General features: G+C 38.0%; 2 protein-coding genes across 8 annotated transcripts in view; one reads left to right on the top strand and one right to left on the bottom strand.

Moving 5' to 3' along the window:
- Positions 1–6,957, bottom strand: part of COL4A5 (collagen type IV alpha 5 chain) — a 225,760-nt gene extending 218,803 nt beyond the window's left edge. The window contains exon 1 of one of the 2 annotated variants that reach the window (XM_014854622.3): positions 6,543–6,957. In XM_014854622.3, the coding sequence (XP_014710108.2) occupies positions 6,543–6,623 (81 nt within the window). In that variant the 5' untranslated portion in view covers positions 6,624–6,957. The remainder of the gene's footprint in view (positions 1–6,542) is intronic. The other variant, XM_070502136.1, reaches the window with a different exon arrangement.
- A 1,385-nt stretch (positions 6,958–8,342) lies between these two features.
- Positions 8,343–19,626, top strand: part of COL4A6 (collagen type IV alpha 6 chain) — a 253,247-nt gene continuing 241,963 nt past the window's right edge. For all 6 annotated transcript variants that reach the window (XM_070501890.1, XM_070501888.1, XM_070501891.1 and 3 more), the window contains exons 1-2: positions 8,343–8,596; positions 8,790–8,841. In XM_070501890.1, the coding sequence (XP_070357991.1) occupies positions 8,586–8,596; positions 8,790–8,841 (63 nt within the window). In that variant the 5' untranslated portion in view covers positions 8,343–8,585. The remainder of the gene's footprint in view (positions 8,597–8,789; positions 8,842–19,626) is intronic.

The following is a 19,626-nucleotide window of genomic DNA, read 5'->3' as shown; positions in this document are numbered from 1 at the left end:
AGTAAAGGACAGCACTAGGCAAAGGCACAGCCATTTAAGAGTAAGCTTCATAGGCATCTGCTGGGTAGGGGCAGGTGAAGGAGGTGCTGAGGGAGAGCAGAAGGGCTCCCATTTCAGATGCATTCCGAAACTCTCCTAGGGGAGGGAGATGTCAGTGGGTTTGGAGAATGTTGTATCCTTGCAATAGCCAGGAAGAGCTCAGTGTGGTAGGTATTCATGGAGAGTAGGTTCCATCTTTTATCCAGGGGAGAAATGTAAGGTGATGCATGGTTCACAAAATTAAAGATTAGGCCCTTGAGGATGAATAGCCTAGGCAATTATAGTAAAGAGTTATTAAAAATGGGCCCATGGTAAGTCTATCTTTAGAATCAAGTCAAGGGACCAATCACAGGAAGGTGTTATGGAAAGGGCAGTGGGAATTATTCAACTTTTGAACATGACTTTATTTTTCTGTATTATCTATCATGTACGAAATAAGCACTAAGGAAAATCTCACGAGCAAGTTCTAGAGCCAGACTGCTTTGGTTCAAATCTTGGCGCAGTATCTTATTAATTGTGTCACCTTAGGCAAATTATTCAACGACCCTGTAGGCCTCAGATTTCTTGTACACAAAAATTGGACTAGTATTATCTACCTAACAGAGAATAACATAGCAACCACTAAAAAAGTTAGCTATCATAATTTATCTGTTGATGTAACCTTTCAAATGTTAGCGTCTACTGCATGTACCAAAGACTTTAAAAATACCGATGGCCTTCAGCCCACTAATTCACCATGAAGGAGGCAGTACTGATAAAATAATACAAAGTATGGAATAAAAATTTTTCACGATAGTATTTTTTACAATGGCTAAAAAACCTTGAAATTTCAAAATATATTCTACAAAACAGAACAGGTAAATTAATTGTAGGGTGTATAAATATAAATTGTATGCAGTCACTTAAAAATACTATTTTTAAAATTAAGAATTTTAATAATATGGAAAAATGCTTGATAAGTGAAAAACATTAAGATATAAAACTGTATATAGAATGATCCCAACTTTTCTTCTAACAACTTACTTTTTAAAGAAAAGATTAGATACGTAGGAAGGAAAATCATCAAAACAATAATAAGGGTTATTTCTCTGGTGTTGCTAGAATTGTGGGCAGATTTTTACTTTCTTCTTTATAATTTTCTATATTTTTCAAACTTCCAACATTGAGTATGTATTACTTTTGTTATCGGACAAAATCTGCACATAAATTGGTTGAACGAATGAACAAATATACAGTTCTTCCCTTCCAAGAGTATAAAATCTAATAGGGAGAACAGATAAAAATCCCATGAAACAAAATGCTTGTAAGATCAAATACATTTAGATGCTAGACAGGAAGAAACTAAGTATTACAAACGTTCAAAGAATGGTAAAATCACTAATTGATATAATAGGGAAAGTTTCACAGAAGGACTATTTATCTGTTCTCACCAGCATGTAAACTCCATGAAGGCAGGGACCCTGTCTATCTTACTCAATTTTATCCATAGTATCTAGCACAATATGATTTTGTGGTCAGTACATATCCATGAGGGTGGAAACAGAACAACATAAATGCAATTCTTAAGTTATGAGTTGCTGAATAAATATCTTTTGAATGAATGTAAACATTACACTGAAATTGAGCAAAGACTTGGATCCATAGGATTCTAATCAAGACAGAGAGCCCAAATATGTATATAGTGCTCAAGGGATTACAGGAAAGCTCACCTAGGCTAGAACAGAGGAGTATACTGTAAAATGTAATGAAAAATAAGGTTGGATGAAGGGAAAGATCATGAGAAGCCTTGAATCAGGCAGAGAATTTGAGAGTTAATGCAATAAGAAATGGCAAGACTATAAACAGTTTGTAATGACAATAATGAAATCTAAAATTTGTTGAGCATTTAATATGTCCCAAGTACTATTCTAAATGCTTTACATAACTTCTTTCATCCTCAAAACAATCTGTGACATAGGAACCACTGGCCCCTATTGCAGATGAGAAAATCAAGGCTCATGGGTTAGTACTTGGCTGAAGGTCACACACCTCTCAGTCAGATTCCAAGTCTGACTCCATAAGTCAAGTTCTTAAAGACTGTGTATAAGACCTCTACAAAGCCCAAAAAACATGTCTGAGGAAAGATACCAGAAAGCAGTGAGATGCCACAACTTCAAAGATTATGTTTATTCTCTGGTCTTGGACTGAAACTAGAGGTATTGGTACAAATTCATGGTTTTTAATACATATGTATACAAAAAGAGACTGTAAGAAATAGATATGGAAGTGAGTATATGTCTGTGTATATATACATGTGTTTCCTAGTTTCGTCTGCTGAGAAGGCCTAGAAGCAATGACTCAGTAGCAATGAGCATGCTAAGCACCCAGATCTTGATCTCTAAACACCATTATCCAGTAAAAAGAATCAGAGCTGTTGGAGAAATGGCTGATTCCAGGGTTGGGGCAGGGCAGGTCAAAAATGAGCCCAGAACATCTTGTGGTGCCAGAACATAAAGGAATGCTCAAAAAATGATGGGCACATGTTGAAAGGACACAGGAGGCAACTGGATGGGACAACTATTGGCCAAATCTGGAGCAATGTCAGCAAAAAATAGTAAAAATAGAATAATTCATTATAACTCATAGAATAAAACAAATATCCCTAAGTCCATACTGCTATAAATAATCAACTAAATAAATAAATATCAGAGAAGGTAAAGGTCTTTGTTACATTAGAATTAAATTAAAATATGCAGAAAGTGTTGAAAACTGAAAATCAACATTTGGCAAATGTCACAACGATAATTATTCAGGCCAAAATCCTCAATAGATGCTAAAATTAGTGGGCAAAAGTAGGATGAAAAACAGGATATTTACATTGTCTCACGTATCACCCTACATAGTCTCACAAGATCTGCTCACTTTGTAATTACAAAGGGAAAAAACAGTGACTTTACGGTAGATAAACCCGGCAGACACAACCTTGACCAAGCTATCAAGCTTTATTCAAGGTAAAAATTTTTATGGGTTGCATATACAGACATCAGAAGCCAAATAAAAACAAAGGAAAAAAATGTACACACTGTTACACAGTCACAGGACAGATACACACACACACACACACACACACACACACATATATATATGTGCAAGGCTAAAGTTTTATAGCTAGTTGAGTGAATATAATTAGATATGATGGGTAGGTAAATTAGTAAAAACAATAAAAGCGAATTGGGCATTGTAAGCAAAGTGTGCCACCATATACACATATCCTGTTTTATCATAATATATACGCTCCTGAAAAGTTCAGTATATTTAAAATTATTATAGAAACAGACTAATCAAAACAATAAGGCAAATCTTTCTTCAGAATACTCATCTACCACAAATTATAGCTGTTTTATAAATCTAACTTTTTATATATGTGACTATATAAAATCATACAACCTGCAACAAGCAATTGCTTCTAGATTGCTTTCAAATTATCTATCTTTAGACATATAGGGAGAGATCAAAATCTGTTCTTTTTATTCTAAGCCCAAAGCTGTTTCCATTATACCATGCTGCTTCTCCTGACATCAGCAGGAAGAGACGTAATCCCCATTATCATTTCCATTTCACCTCCTGTGTCTCCCCACACAACAACAACAACAAAAGTAGCAGAGATCCAAATACTCTGAACAGCAAGTAAATCTCCACAGACTACATACAAAGGAGGCAGTATAGGACTGTCATTAAGGGCAAAGAATTTGGAGTCAAACTGCCTGGATTCAAATTTCCAGCTCCACAACTTACTACCTATGAGACTTTTGGCAAGTTACTTAACTTCTATGATCTGTAGCTTCTTGATCTGTAAAGAGGAGATAACAATGATATATACCTTATAGGTCTGTCAGGAAGATTAAATATGATGATTTGTATTACTATATTAGCACAGTGCCTGGCACATAGTAAACACTCAAAAATGTAAGTTATGATAGCAATGCCGACAAATTCTTCCTATGGAGCTGTATACTTCATAGAGGAAAAACCGTTCCACGGCCACAAACCACACTACTACCCTTAATGAGTTGTTGCCACTGATCATGAGGAAATAGTACATTTAAATTAGAGAAACCTATCCATTCTACTGCACAAAAAAACTTACTAACATTTGTATAGTAGTAGTATAATTTTATACACCATATCCATAATCTGAGTGCATTTCCTACTGACAATGTCAGTACAGGTATAATTAGCTTTACATAAAAATACATTATTTCCATCTCTAGAAATGACCTTTCAGACCTAACGCTGCCTTTTTCTCTTACTGCTAACCTTTGGCATAGGGGTTACTTTATTTTACTAATAAACACTCTACCTAAAAAAATCTTCCACACATTTGTGATATTCCAATTTGGCACGACTTAACTAAGAAAAATTAAAGCAATTTAAGTATTAATGCTCTTCCTGATATAAAAGTCCCAATATTAGACTACTTTGGTCAACAACCAGCCCCACTACCATGTAGTTTATTCTGGAGAAGGTCACCAATATCCCCAGCACTAGTATGGAGAGCAGATACCATTCATATCTTTGAGATGATTAAAACATTCATCTAACTAGGATATTGACGTGTGAAGCAGAAAAAACAAACCCCTAGTTTTATTAGAGGCATAATATCTTATTATAGGAAAATGGGATATGAAATGTTCTTTAAAAATTACAAAGAAGGAAAAAGGGAAAAACTGCATAGTGTCTTCTGTAATTTCTTCACGAACACTCAATTGTTAGAGTCCAAGAAAACAAGCTTGCTCCCGTTTTGTCAATCATAAAAAGAAATCTCATTTTAAGAAAACCTGATTTAATATAAATTGATGTATAATATTGCTATACATACCTGTATGATTGGTAACTGGTGCACATTTATTAAAAGCATTTTCAAAAGAAAAAAATCAGAAATACTTAAACAGCCACAAAATCTTTGCCCCTGGGCCAAACGCCATAAGTAGTAAGCACCAAGAAGATGTTTTTAAAAGCAATTCTTTTCAGCAACACAATTGTGGTTTTACCAAGGGTCTGTAGCACTATTGAGTGGCTAAACCTTACCCTATTAAGATGGGTTGCATTAAAAAGCAATTTTAAATTATCTATCTACTTTGATGGAGGAAGAAGTATAAGTGTAATTAAAAATATTTGATGTGCATGGTTTTTTCAGCAGATTTGCTATCATAATTATGTTGTGCTTAGAATAATATGAAAGTTAGTTTTCATACCTTGAGTACACACTTTCTGGAGGCTAGGAGGGCAATGTAATCTGAGGCATTCTGAGTGTATGAGAAGCTAGACAGCTAACTTAAAAGTGGACCCAGATAAGTTATAATATAGCAGCTGCATATAAAGAATTGATAGTCATTCAACCATGTGAAGGCCTAAGCCATGATCTCACATTAAAGTGTTTTTAAAAACACTCATTAAGATCACTCAAATATAACTTTTACATAATTTATCACGTACTTAATTCTTTAGAAGTTAAGTGAAATTAAGGACGTTGAGCTTCAGGCTGGAGAACATTTTCTCTGACAAAGCCATTCGTTCCTATACATCTGTCTCTCATCCCCCAAAGGACAGTGGGTGGGACTATCCAGATACTCTTCTAGGAGATATCTGGAGGGTTTAATTCTACATTCTTAACACTGAGTGGAAGGTTCTGCTCTGTCATTTCACATGTGCATCCTCCTCCACTCTCCTTTAAGCCAGAACGCTCATTCTCCTTTGAAAAAAGAGAATTTGGTTCATTTAAATAGGTGATGGGCAAATTCTCTATTTGTTCAGGTGCCTTAGTAAGCTTAAAAAAAATAAACAAAAACAAAAACCCAGAACTTTATATATATATATAAAAAGATGCAGAAGAGCTGAAGCCTGAGGACAGCTGTCTTCACCTCATTCTTGCTAGTGTGTTACCTGAGCATTTGCAATCAGGATGTCAAAAGGGGGACACAGTCTCTACAGAGGCTTTATTGACCAGAGGTGAGGGGAGGTTCGTTGTTTAAGGAAAGGGCAAAAGGGAAGACCTTCATGGGCACGATTAACGCTTTGATAGAAGCTGGATTTTAGAAAAGCCAAAATATTAAACTATAGAGAAAGTTTAATGAGTGCGTGGGTTGGGTACAACTAGCGAAAAGGTTAGCCGGCAGGCAGGGAAACACCCGAGGGCGGAGGGTGGGGAGGAAAAGTTTGAAATACCCCCCAGAGCCCAGTGATCTCTGAACATGCATTCCCCACCTCAGGCTCTGCACTTGCCCCCGAGCAGCTAGCTGCAGAAAAGCCAGCAGCCCTATTTTTAAACACTTGAATCTCTCCTTTGGTCTTCCGAAGGCTTGAGTTACCAGCGTTGTAAATAATGTTTCTTCCTAAACAAGTGAAGGCAAATTTGAACTCCCTAGCCAAGGTCGAGGAGAAAGTAAGGTAAAAGGGACAAAAAGTGATTTCCGCTTGAGAATGAGGTGATGGGGTGGCGGGGGGAGGTAGAAGGAAGGACTTACCACAGCCTCTGCAGGCTGCCCCCAAAGACTCAGGGCCAGTAAGAACAAGCCGGCAGCCAGGCTGACTCCACGCAGTTTCATTCTTCTCCGGCTCCTGCAGCTTCTTCAGCACCCGCACGAAATCCCTGGCTGGCTCTGACCAATTGACATAATCTCGAGGGTTTATGGGGAGAGAGCTAGAGCCGGAGAGGGACAGCGAGGGTGTCCCAATTGTGCCGGTCGGTTTGGGTGAGGAGAAACAAGCTTTTTAAGAGTGGAGGGGAAAAAAAAAAAGAAGCAGCAGCTATTCTTCCCTCCCCCCTCCCCTCCCCAAAGCCAGTCTCTCGGAAGCACTTTTCCCTTCTGTCCAGACTTGCAAACTTTTTCCTCACGCAAGTCCCACAGATCTACTTTCCTCCCTCTCTTCTCCCGCACCGCCCCCTCCCCACCAGCACCGGGGAATTTGAGGATCACTCCGCCACAGCTTTAGACTGTATCAGCAACCTGCGAGGGAGTGACGGTCAGTTATTTGGGGGAGGGAACCTTCCAGACCAGTCGACTGAGCACCATGAGCCCAACTAGGAAGCCTTTCTATTCGTCCACTTGCACCTTCCGTCGATACTACTCTCCCCTGCCCAGTCCTACTCTCATTGGTATGAGCACTAAAGCCAATTACAAATAGACCTGAGCTGGGACTATTTTTTTAGCGGATGGATCTCAGAGGAACGGGCCTTTTTATTGTTAATGATTAGAAACAAATTTTGGTCGCTGCTCCTTGGGCTGCTGGTGTTCTTTGCCTTCCACCTGCTCGCAGGGCAGAGATTCTGCGTAGAACAGAATATGCGAAAATATTGTAAATATATAAATATATAAATGTATGCTTGTAACCAAAGAATTAAGAAAATGAATATATGTATAGGCATGCGAAGACTTTATGCATATTACATACATATAAGATTTTGGAGCTTTCAGTAGATATTAATTATTATATGGTTGAATGTTATTGTAATACAATCATATCTTTTTATTTACTACATTGGATGCTATAATTAATATCTACCTCATATTGAACGAACAAAAAAGATATTGACTCTCATTGCAGTTGTTTCAGAGGGATTTAGGACAGGAAATTAAATAATGGTAGTGCAATTTTCCTTGAAACTAACACAAAAACCTAATTGGAAATATTTATATGGAGTTAATGGCAGTCGAATTGATGTCTCCCAGATAGACTTGAACACTACTTTGGTAATTCTGACATATAGGTTATTTAAAGTACGAACAGGCCCAGAAAACACTTTATGTGGACTCCTTGGAGGGTCTTTCAGCGATTTGCTGAAGAATTCTTCAGAACAGCTCTGTTATCTTAGACCCTAGAATTTACCACTTTAGAGTCTCTCAAGGCTTTGGACTTATTTCATGGGGGCCCACTCATCCTTAGGTTCTACTTGTCTTAGGGTAGATTTGCAACTCCAGAAGCCACCACCACCCCAAGAGCTTAGTATACAATCAATTAGAATCAGTGTTGTATGCATTTTGGGCAAGTGTGCAAGGACACTTGGGGCTCATTTGTCTATGTAGAAGTCGTATGCCTTAATCGATATATGTGTAACAGTTAGTGGTTTATGGAAGTGTATGATGCATAGTTGCTTACATCTCAGCGTATAGGTCTCAATGGGCTTTTGCCTGAAGCTATGGAGATGCGTGGGAATGTTATATGTAGAGGCCCCTGCAAGTGAGAAAGACGACCGGCTGCCCAAGGTAGGGGGGATGATTGACAGCAGAGAACCCCGCCCCCTTCCCCTCCATTCCTTCCTCTCCTGGTGCATGGAACTATCTTTTGAGTGCGGCAAGTTGTAGCGGGCACCGCTGAGCGTGTTTCCCTTTGGGGCACTTCTTATCTAGGAGCCGAGTTTAGTTTCTTCCGAAGTGAGCCACTTCGCCCCCCTACCCCGTCCTCCTGAATAAGGAAGCAGCCGCCAAGCATCAGCGGAGCCCTTATGAGCCGGGGCCGCCGAGCCGCTTAGCAGTCTCCCGGGACCCAGCTCCGGAGGAGCCGCAAGCATGCACCCTGGGTGAGCTGTTGCTGCCCCGAGCTCCCCTCCTCTTTCCTACTTTAGGCTACTTTGCCAGACCGGGACTATACTTGAACTTCTGTCACTGCAGAGAAAGTGGGGGCAGGCAGCAAAAAAGGTCCGGGGTCTATGGACAAACGCAGGACCCTGGAGCCTAGAGAGCCCATGTTACTCACCCTCCCTCCCGTTTCAGGTTGTGGCTGCTGCTTGTTACGTTGTGCCTGACAGAGGAACTGGCAGGAGCGGTAAGTCTCTTCTCCGGAGCCCTTTCCCTCCTCCTCCTTTGACCCCCACCCCATCCCACCTCTTGTGTTTGTGTTAGGGGGTTACAGATGGTTGCACTGCGAGACAGAGTTCACATCACTCTGATTTCTGGTGGGAGTTAATGGGGTTCTTAGAGTGGAATAGCACAATGTCAGGTTAATAAGTTTGAGACTCAGGCATCTTTCTGTTTCAAACTTCATAACGGGTTGGGAAAATAAAAGTAGAAGACACAAGAGACACACATTTCTGAGCCTCTTCCCGGACAACTTGAGATGACTGACATGTGATGCCTGTCTCTACATTGATCTCCAAGGCAGAAGAAATGTAATTTTCCCATGTCTACACGAACGTGAATTGGCACACAAGTTTGAGAGTGGGAGGAGAGCGTGAGGGGTGGAACTTGAAAATGCCGTGAATATTATGGGAGTTAAACTTCAGTATTCGCTTGTGAGTCCTTTGACAGTACCAGGTGACATCTGGATTCTTTTAATACCTGAACTGAACTGATACCGATAGATGATGTTCGATTTCTGCCTGTTTGCTTTTACTAGTTTTCTGTGTCATCAGAAAATTAAAAGTTAAAGTGGTTAGAATAGAAAAAAAATCCTAAAAGTTAACGTTTCATAGACTGTTTAGATATCGTCCATCAAATCAGCTAGAGACTGCAGGCAAAGGAATTTCTGTAGACATCTGGTCAAGAAAAGTTTAATGGATCCCAGAAAGTAGAGAGACCTCCAGTGGAATTACTAGGATAATTTACAAAATGTGGAGTGACCCGAATAATGAGAGATGCTGCAGTTCTCCAGTCTCACTAGCTACTTATGCTGGCAGAAATAAAGTTAACTGCTGAGTTCGAATATGAAGTTCTTCAACTGTTGAGTACTATTTCACTACTCTTTAAAAAAAAAACTCTTAATAATAGCTAAAGTCATGCACTATATAGGTGACAGATGAATATATATTCCAAATATTTACCTTGTAGATTTTGACAATTTTAACTGATTGGCTCTATTTTCAATACTTTAAATATTTTTTATATAGTGTAAATACTATTTATAGAGCCATCCTTAATCCAACCAACTAAAATTACCTAATACTTTTATGGGAAAAAAATGGATTTCTTTGTCTTGGCATATGTCTTTAAGAAAATATCAGAATGAAGTGAAATAATTTCTCTTGCAAAAAGAGGATGATGCCAGAAAACTTGACTTAACATCTTGTGACCCCTTAACTCAGAAATCAGCTCTTATGTAGGTAAATTCTAGATTTTGTAAGCAAAAGTATTGATCTAGGCTTCTGTACACTTCCCCATCTGTTTCCTCCAGTATACAAGTTTAGTTATGTGTTACCTTGAGGCTCAATACTACATTTATTGAAAATGCCAGGTTTTGATTAGTGAACAATTTTTCCGGGAATCTTGCCACTTGTGAAAATGTCATGCTTGGACAGAATACCCTCCAGCACAACCTTTATTTTCACAGTCTGGCTGAGCGTATTCAGTATACTTTTGGGAATAGCATTAACAAATCATTCTGAATAACTGGAGACTTCCCAAACATTGCATCCTATCACTTGATATCCTTAAAAGTCACTAGAGGATGATGCCTTCAATTCTTAGAAGCAATGAAGTGTGTCTCCAAAATCAAGCACTGCTTTGGTGTGTGGATTTTAGACTCTTGTCTCATTGTTTTACAATGTCTCCTGCTATGTCAGTGTGATTGACCCTGGTAAGACTAAAATAAACCTTGAGATATGCTGACAATACTTTATTTTTTTTGCCTCATTTAAGTCCAGAGCTCCTTTCTTCACCTGTTGTTTACTTCTGCATAGTATCTTTGATGTTTTAAAGCTATTTTTTAATTTTTGGAAAAACGGCAAAGAAAAGAGGAGAGTCACGGGGTAAGTTCTCAGAAGGTGACTTGTCTGAGGGGAAGTTTTTTTTTTTCTTTGTACTCTTTGTACAGGATTCTCACCTATATTGGCTGGTTCTCATCTTCTACTTTCAATTCCAGTTTATCCTCTGGGTTTGTAATGTTTTTCCTCTTTCAGATAGTTTTAGACATTTGAATTCTCCATACCTAGTTTGACTAATATTAATGAAAAATAACATAAATTGATTGACAGGAACTATGTTGTGCTTCACGATGAGAAAGTCTGTTCACTGTGAGAGTTAAGTTGCCAACAATGGAATAGTGGCGAGGATTTAAGATAGGGTCATTTAGGTTCTTTTGAGTTCTTTCTTTGTCAGAGTTTATAAAGCAGTGCTATTTAAAGGAATGGAGAGCTAAATGTTAAAACCCAGGACTAAAGAATGAGTTTCCATTAAATTTCTTTTAAAAGAGTAGTGATATTCATCCAGATGAAATATTTGCTCAATTTATCTGAACGAGATAGAGCCTTGGATTTCAAAAGATCCATAGCCATGTTTGGTTATTAAGTGCCTAAGGCACAGCACACAAAGATTTATTTAAACATAGTCTCTAACTCTCTAGGAGTTTACTTTCCCATACGAGGGTGGTCATGATATTCCTTAAAAGATAGAATACTTAGTGATAAATTATTATCTGCATGTACCTGCATCATGTTAGAGAAAAGACTAGAAAGATCCCTATCTCACCATACACCAACACATCTAGGAGTTAAAATATGTCCCGAAGTAGTCAGGGTCATTATGTTTTCTTCCCACTTTGCCCCAAATCTGCTTTCAGGAAAGGCTCTAATACAACCAAACATATTTAAAAGTCAAATCCTAGTGGGAGAGTTATTTGGGTGGGGAAGGGGCAAAGGGGACAAAACAGGGGCTGGCCCCATGGCCAAGTGGTTAAGTTCACGCGTTCCGCTGTTTCGTTGGTTCCAGTCCTGGGCGCGGACATGGCACTGCTCATCAAACCACGCTGAGGCAGCGTCCCACATGCCACAACTAGAAGGACCCACAACAAAGAATATACAACTATGTACCAGGGGGCTTTGGGGAGAAAAAGGAAAAAATTAAAAAATCTAAAAAAAATTAAAAATAAAAGGGGGACAAAACATATGGCTATTGTCCCTTCAGCAAAGAGCATACATAAAATGCCTCTAGCCACATTCAAGTCAAGGTCTGATTCAAGTACAAACTTCTTTCCTTAAAGTTGTAACTCACCCAGGTTTGTCCTTTCCACTGTGATTTTCAGTTGTATTCACAGTCATCAAAGTATAAATAGAGGGTTGAGGTTTTTCAGAGATGGAGAAAATCCCTTCCTACTCTAGGCGTCAAGAGGAATATTTGCCTTGTTTGGGGCTGTGTCTCTAGGAATTCTTTTTTTTCTTTTTTAAAACAGCTTTATTGAGATATAATTTACATACCATATATTCACTCATTTTATGCATACAATTCAATGATTTTTGGTAAATTTACCAAGTTGTGCAACTATCACCATATCCAGTTTTAGGACATTTTCATCATCCCAATAACATCTTTCACATCTGTTTACAGTTAATCCCCAAGCCCATCCTTGACCCCAGGCAAATATGAATCTACTTTTCTATCTCTTATATAAAATGAAGACATTTCATATATATAGAATCGTATAACATGTAATCTTTTGTGTTTGGCATCTTTCACTTAGCATAACGTTTTTGAGGTTCATTCATGTTGCAGCATGTATCAGTATTTTACGCCTTTTTTAGTATTGCTATAAATATTTAACATTGATATTCCATTATGGATATACACCCCGTTTTGTTTATGCATTCACCAGTTGATGGACATTTGGGCTCTTTCCACTTTTTGGCTATTATAAATAATGCTGCTATGAACATTAACATACAAATCTTTGTGTGGACATATATTTTATTTCTCTCAAGTAGATATGTAGGGATGAAATTGCTGGGTTGTATGAAAAATTTATATTTAACCTTTTGAGAAACTGCAAAATTGTTTTCCAAGGTGGCTATACCACTTCACATTCCTACCAGCAATGTGTAAAACTCCCTGTTTCTCTACATCCTTTCCAACACTTACTATTGTCTGTCTTTTTGATCATAGCCATCTGGTGGATGTGAAGTTGTATCTCAATGTGGTTTTAATTTGTATTTCCTTAGTATCTAATCATGTTAAGCATCTTTCCAGGTGCTTATTAGCCATTTGTGTATCTTCTTTGGAGAAATTTCTATTTAAATCTTTTGCTGATTTTAAAATTGGGTTATCTTCTTATAATTGAGTTGTAAGAGTTCTTTGTATATTGTGGATACAAGTCTTTTGCCATATATGCCGTTTGCAAACGTTTCCTCTCAGTCTGTAGCTTGTCTTTTCCTTCTCTTAATATAAATTTTTAAAGTAGTCTTCTGCTTTGCCTGCTAGCAAATATCCTGTATCAGCTAGCTATTGATAATTACAATATGTAACATATATTTGTATGTTTGTACATAGAATATATATCTTGGGATGACTGGGAATACTGATATATATGTATGAGTACATCATCAAATGACTCCATAAATGGATAACACATAGATGATTATATAGTTACATTGACAGGTCAAACACAAACATATTGTAAGACAGGCAAGGAGGGGAAAATAGATATTATTATTTAATGTGTTACTAAAGAAGCAGATATATTGCCATATCATAAATTTGTTTTATTATATATTTTGATGATTGTATTTCAGTATAATTGGTTTCTATTGTAATCCCATGTATTTTATTGACTACACTTAAAAATACAGATCTTCCTCGACTTACAATGGGGCCACATTGTGATAAATCCCTCATAAGTTGAAAATATCTTAAGTGGAAAATGCATTTACTACACCTAACTTACCAAACATCATAGCTTAGCCTGGCCTACCTTAAACGTGCTCAGAACACTTAAATCAACCTACAGTTGGGTAAAATCATCCAACACAAAGCCTATTTTGTAATAAAGTGTTGAATATCTCATGTAACTTATTGAATATGTACTAAAAGTGAATTGTTGTGGTGTATCATTTATTTACCCTCTTGTGTGGCTGACTGGGAGCTGCAGCTCGCTGCCACTGCCCAGAATCATGAGAGAGTATTGTACCGCATGTCGCTAGCCAAGGAAAAGACCAAAATTCAATGTTGGAAGTACAGTTTCTACTGAATGCACATCGCTTTTGTACCACTGTAAAGTGAAAAAATCTAAGTCGAACCATCATAAGTCAGGGACCATCTGTCTTATTCTGAAAAAGAGTCCATAGGCTTCACTGGACTGCCAAAGTAATCCATGGCATTAAAAAGAACTATTAGGTATGCGACTGGTTTTTACAATAAACGAATTGTAACTTTCTAATGCTTATTCAGGGGTGAAGTCATTTGTATTGACTCTGAATGCCAACAATATTTTAGATTTTGGGCATATTATGGAGTCTCCGGTAAATATGCTCCTATAGTCCAAAAGCTCATACTCAAGCCAGGTCACCGGAGGAAAGTATGCTTTTCCCCTAATTACTTTATTAATATAAGAATGAAACAAATAGATTGACTTCAATTATCAATGCATATTGGTTTGTGCTTGCCTCAATTATATGGATAATTCCATAATTTCACCACCATGCTTGGAGTATATACTTGTCCTCTCCTGTATACATGACAGGAAATACACATACACAAAGAACATATTAGGAAAGCACCATGCTGTATTAAACTATCAAGTCCTTTTATGCTGACTAAATGTCCCAGTGAGGCAGATCATAGGGATTTAATTTGTTTTAAATCTAGCTAAGTGTAAGTAGAAGACCAGATAAACATGGCCAAGGGAAAAGAGCGATGGGAAAATTAGCTAAGAGCCTTTATCCACTCTCTTACCATCTTTAATCTATCCCTCTCCTAGGATTTCTTTTTTTCTTCTACAAACAATATTGAAGTCTTTTCCATTATAGAAACAAATTTAAAAAAAAACATGGCTTCATTTTCCTCCATAACACTAGCCTCCTCAATCACATTACCACCAAATTCCTGGTCATTGTCTACTCTTCTTCAACAGTCATTTACCCTTAAGCCTATTACAGTCTAGACTAAGTCCACTCTACTAAAATTGCCCTCTCTCAAGTTACCAATGGCTGCCTAATTACCAGACCCAGTAGCTTCTTTGCAGTCCCCATTCTATCTGACTTCTCTACTGTAATGTTTGGCATTTTCCAGTGATTCTGAAACCACCTTTCCCTCTTTGACTTCCAAAACACTATGCCTCATTGTTTCTCCTTATACTTCTCTGATATTTTTATTTTATTCATTAAACATTTATTTATTGAGCAACCACTGTATTCTAAATAGTATGGCAGGCTCTGGTGACACAGTGGTGAAAAGTCAGGAATGATCTTTGCTGTCATGGAGCTTACAATCTTCACTTCCTGGTACTAAAATGGTGATGTTTTCTCAGCAGTTCATCCTTTGCCTTCTTGCCTCAACAGTTTTAATATGCTTCCTATACACTGATGACTATCAAATTTATATTTCCAGCCTGGACATCTCTTTTGTGCTCCAAACCTATATTGGCAATTACCTACTAAGCCCTTGTACCTGTATGTCAAGGAGTTGATATATACAAAACACTTAAAATAATGCCTAGAGCTTAGAATAAGCAGTCAACCAATGCCAGCTATTATTATTTTGTATTGCCCCAAACACAGTGTATCCAAAAATTTTCATTTGCTGGTCCTTCCTGTGACACTCAAACCTGCTGTCTTTTTCATCTTTGTTAAATGTCATCACCATCCACTCAGTTTCAAGCAAGAAACTGTAGAATCAGCCACCAAGTCGTTATTTCCGTCCTTCTTACCAAGTTCCACAAGTTTTACAAAAATCTGTAGAATCTAGCTTTTCCGTTCATATTCTATCAGTTCCAAACCACATCATCACTTATCAATAGCCTCATAACTAGTTTTTCTACCTCCTGCCTCCATTCTAATCTCTACACTGCCACCAGAGTTATTTTACTAACAACAAGTCCAATTATGTTATCTCCTGATTTAAAACCTTTGTTGGTTTTTCTGTTTCTTCCAGGATTACAATACACACTCCTTGGCCTGGCTTATTTAAGGACCTTCATTATCTGGCCCCAACTACCTTTCCAGCCTCATGTCTGTGTGTGTGTTTTTTCTTGCCACTCCTCCTTCTCAAACTCATAGTATACATTATACTTCATTCAGACTGAACTTCTCTCTCCATTCCCAAACTACTTTATGTTCTTTCCCATCTCTTTGCTTTGGTATATGCTGTCCCCTCTATCTGGAATGTTCTTCTCCATCGTCTACACCTTCTCCTCTACCTAGTGAACTCCTACTCAATCTTTAATACCCAGATAAAATGTCACTTACTCTATGAAACCATCCCAGACCTCTTCAGAAAGAATTTATTCTTCCTTCCCCTGTGCTGAAAACATACTTTGGACCCCTTTGGTAGCACCTACCACATAGTCATGAAATTCCTATACTTATATGTCTATGTTTCCCTCTTCAACCTTGTACTTACAACGTCCGGGGTATTGTCAAGCATATAGTAGGTGATCAATAGATGACTTTCAAATGAGTAGACAGATATTCTCCTAATGGCCTGCAACAACTGTCTTTTCCCCATTTATCTAAGAATTACTAACATTAACTCTAATAAAAATTGCTTTGATGGAAAAATAACAACCTTGTTACAAGGCATTTCCTAATTTTTACAACTGATATATGACAAGATGAGAAAAAGGGAGACGTCAGAGAAGACTCTCTTTTTTGTAGATTGTATGTCTAGAAGAATGGCCTTATTTCTCAATTGTCCCCCTCGTTTCTTTTTCCCTCTTCCACCACTTCAGTAATGACATAAAACTTCTAGTGCTTTAAGTTTACAAAGTACTTTCTCAATATTATTTTATTAGCTGCTCAAGACTACCCTGTGAAATATATAGGGCAAATATTCTCAGCCCAGAGAGATTAACTGACTTATCCAAGATCACAGATCCAGCAAATGGCAAAATTTGGGTTAAAATGCACTATACTGTGCTGTCTCTCTAATTCAGGCCTTTTATCATCTCTTGTGTGAACTCTTACAACAGACATGACTGTTCTGGTTTCAGTCACTCCCTGCTTCCCACTCTTTTTCCTGACCATTCTCTCTGCAAGCAAAAGGCCTATTCCAAGACATAAATATGGTTGTGCCACTCCAACATTTGTGAAAACTCCCTATACCCATCATTATCTGGCCCTGCCTACCCAGTTAGACCCCATCTCCTGTTATTGTCCTCATACTGATGTTTAGATCACGGTTATACTTTTGATGTTGCCTCAACATGCCATGCATAGTCACTCCTCCTGCTTTTCTTTCTGTTTGAAACACCCTTCTTTTCTCATCCTCTGCCTTCCGTCTCTGCAGATGGACATATTTTTCTTCTCTTAAGGCCCACTTTAGTGAATATTTTTCTCAAGTCTCCACTTCTTTCTATCCTTCTGTCTCTCCATGTTTCTCTTTCCTTCCTTCCTTCAATGGATATTTATTTAGTGCCTACTATGTGCCAACTACAGGGGTCATCCCTGTTGTTTGGAGGACCACGCAAGTACTAAACCAGTGTGACTGGAGCATAGGGAGGGTGAAGTGGAAGGTGGTAGACAGAGCACTGTGTGAGAAGAGGCTCACGCAGTGGAGACATAGGAAAGGCCAGACCTGCCCTGCACTCTGATTTGCTCGCTGACACCTCAGAGCATTTACCTAATGCCTGTGCTAAGGTGTATTTCTCTGGCTGGAGTATAATAGGCATTATAGTTATTTCTGGCCACCTACTCTGTGTCCAGCACTGACAAACCTTTTATGCATGGAGAGCTCACTCCTCTTGCACATATCTGCCCCTTCCAGGTTTATAAAATTTAGGCAAGCCATGAGGTATGTGTCTTTTTTCAAGCTCTTTTTGGGTTCCATGTTTAAGTCTAGAGGTCTATTTTCTGATTTTTTTTCCCTTTATGGATTATAGTATGGTAAAAAAATAAAGAGCTCCAAACTTGGAGCCAAATGTTCCTAGGTTTGAATACAGGCTCCAACACTAACTACGGCCTTAGGACAAATCACTAAATATATTAATAGCTATAGAATTACTATTGTTGATATTCTTCTCCCAATACTCATTGTGATTGCCTCTGTACTAGAAATGAGTGCTGAGCCCAATTTGGGGGCAGTTTAGAGAAAATTGCTAAATTATTTGTTGAATTTGTTTTTCAAGCTTCCTAGAGGAGAAAAAGAGAATTGTTATACTCGTTCCAGTTTCCCCAAAGCCACTCTACATCTGCTGTCCTACCTTTGTGACCTCCTGTGGAGACTAGAGTCCCAACTAAAGATTATTTCTGAAGGCACCTCCCTAGGCATCTTTGAACTCTCAGTTCCCCTTTGTCTAACAACAATAGGGCTAGTTTGCCATTATCTTTCAATCTGGTTCCCTTGTACTGAGGGGGACTTGATGCTCTTCAGTAGAAATGTCCCTGTCCATAAAACTCTACAGCATTTCCTTCAGAGAGACCAGGCTTTCACAGAAATGCCTGGAACCTCTGGCCAAGAGGCTGAATTGGTCCTTTGGGAGACAGATTTTCTCTTGGGGAGGGAATGAAAGTTAAGCGGTATTTCTTCTTGCTCTGTAAAGCTTTGGGTGATCATTTTTTCTTACCCAGAGGGAAGAGAGTTGGCAAAGAAAATCTAAAATGGCTAGAATCTCTAAATTCTGTTTTTGAGTGTAGCAGTTTGCTTACAGATGAGGATCAACTTTAGATTTATAAGATTTATGTGACCTCACCTCGGAGATGTGATTAAGTTGCCTAAATACTTACCGGCACTTAGCATGCAATTAGATGTCCAGAGCATGCTCATAGATAATAATGTTGATGTTGATGTAATGATGATGAAGAAGAAAAAGATTTATTAGAGCATTTTTCAAAATTTGCAGTGGTGAACCCTTTTCCCCCAAACAAAATCTCATACGGCCCCCAATATAAAAACCATACCAAAATAAGTGTTTTGCTAATAATTCACAGTTTTTACATTTATTTATTTGTAAAGTCAATAAGAAAGAAAAAGCATAAAAATATGAAATTGAGAGCTATAGCATTCTTAGTCTCCAGTTTATTTCTGTTTTATTTTGGTTATAGAATGTGGAGAAAATGGTGATGTATCCAAATAAATAGTGGACATTGTGGGTTGAGGGCTTTTCTGTTTAACACTCTGTCTTGATAACTCAGGATACTCTTCACTTAGGCAGACATAGCAGGAAAATCTGTATTTCCATGTCTACACACACTACTCTCACTTTTTCACACACACTCTCTCTCTCTTTCTCACACACACACACACACACACCATTAACTTGTTAACTTGTCAGCCACATTAACACAATCAGTGGTGGTTTCCAGTGTGTTAATGTTTGGTATGTAACCCATCTGAATGGTACATGATGTGTTTTATCACAGCTTTAATATAGTTTAAAATATATTTTTTAAATAAAATTCAAATCAGATGTGGAACTGCTGAAATACCTCCAGGATTTTAAAACACTGGATTATATGATAATCAGGTATTAAAATTCATGGGACAGAATGAAGTACTATAGAAGGTGAAAGAAGGACAGAGTCAATATAGATTGTAGTTAGGGAAGGCTTCACAGAAGTAGGATATGTGCTGGGCCTTAAAGGGCTAGTAGAAAATGAATGATAAATGTGGATATTGTATATTCTAGATTTTTCCAGGACATTCCTGATTTCAAGTTTTCTTCTCTAGGTCTCTATAAATATACCTATATTTGTCA

The sequence above is a fragment of the Equus asinus genome, chromosome X, assembly GCF_041296235.1.
Source record: "Equus asinus isolate D_3611 breed Donkey chromosome X, EquAss-T2T_v2, whole genome shotgun sequence".
NCBI lineage: Eukaryota > Metazoa > Chordata > Mammalia > Perissodactyla > Equidae > Equus > Equus asinus.
Note: the sequence above shows the minus strand (reverse complement) of the source record. Positions and strands in the feature narration are given on the sequence as shown.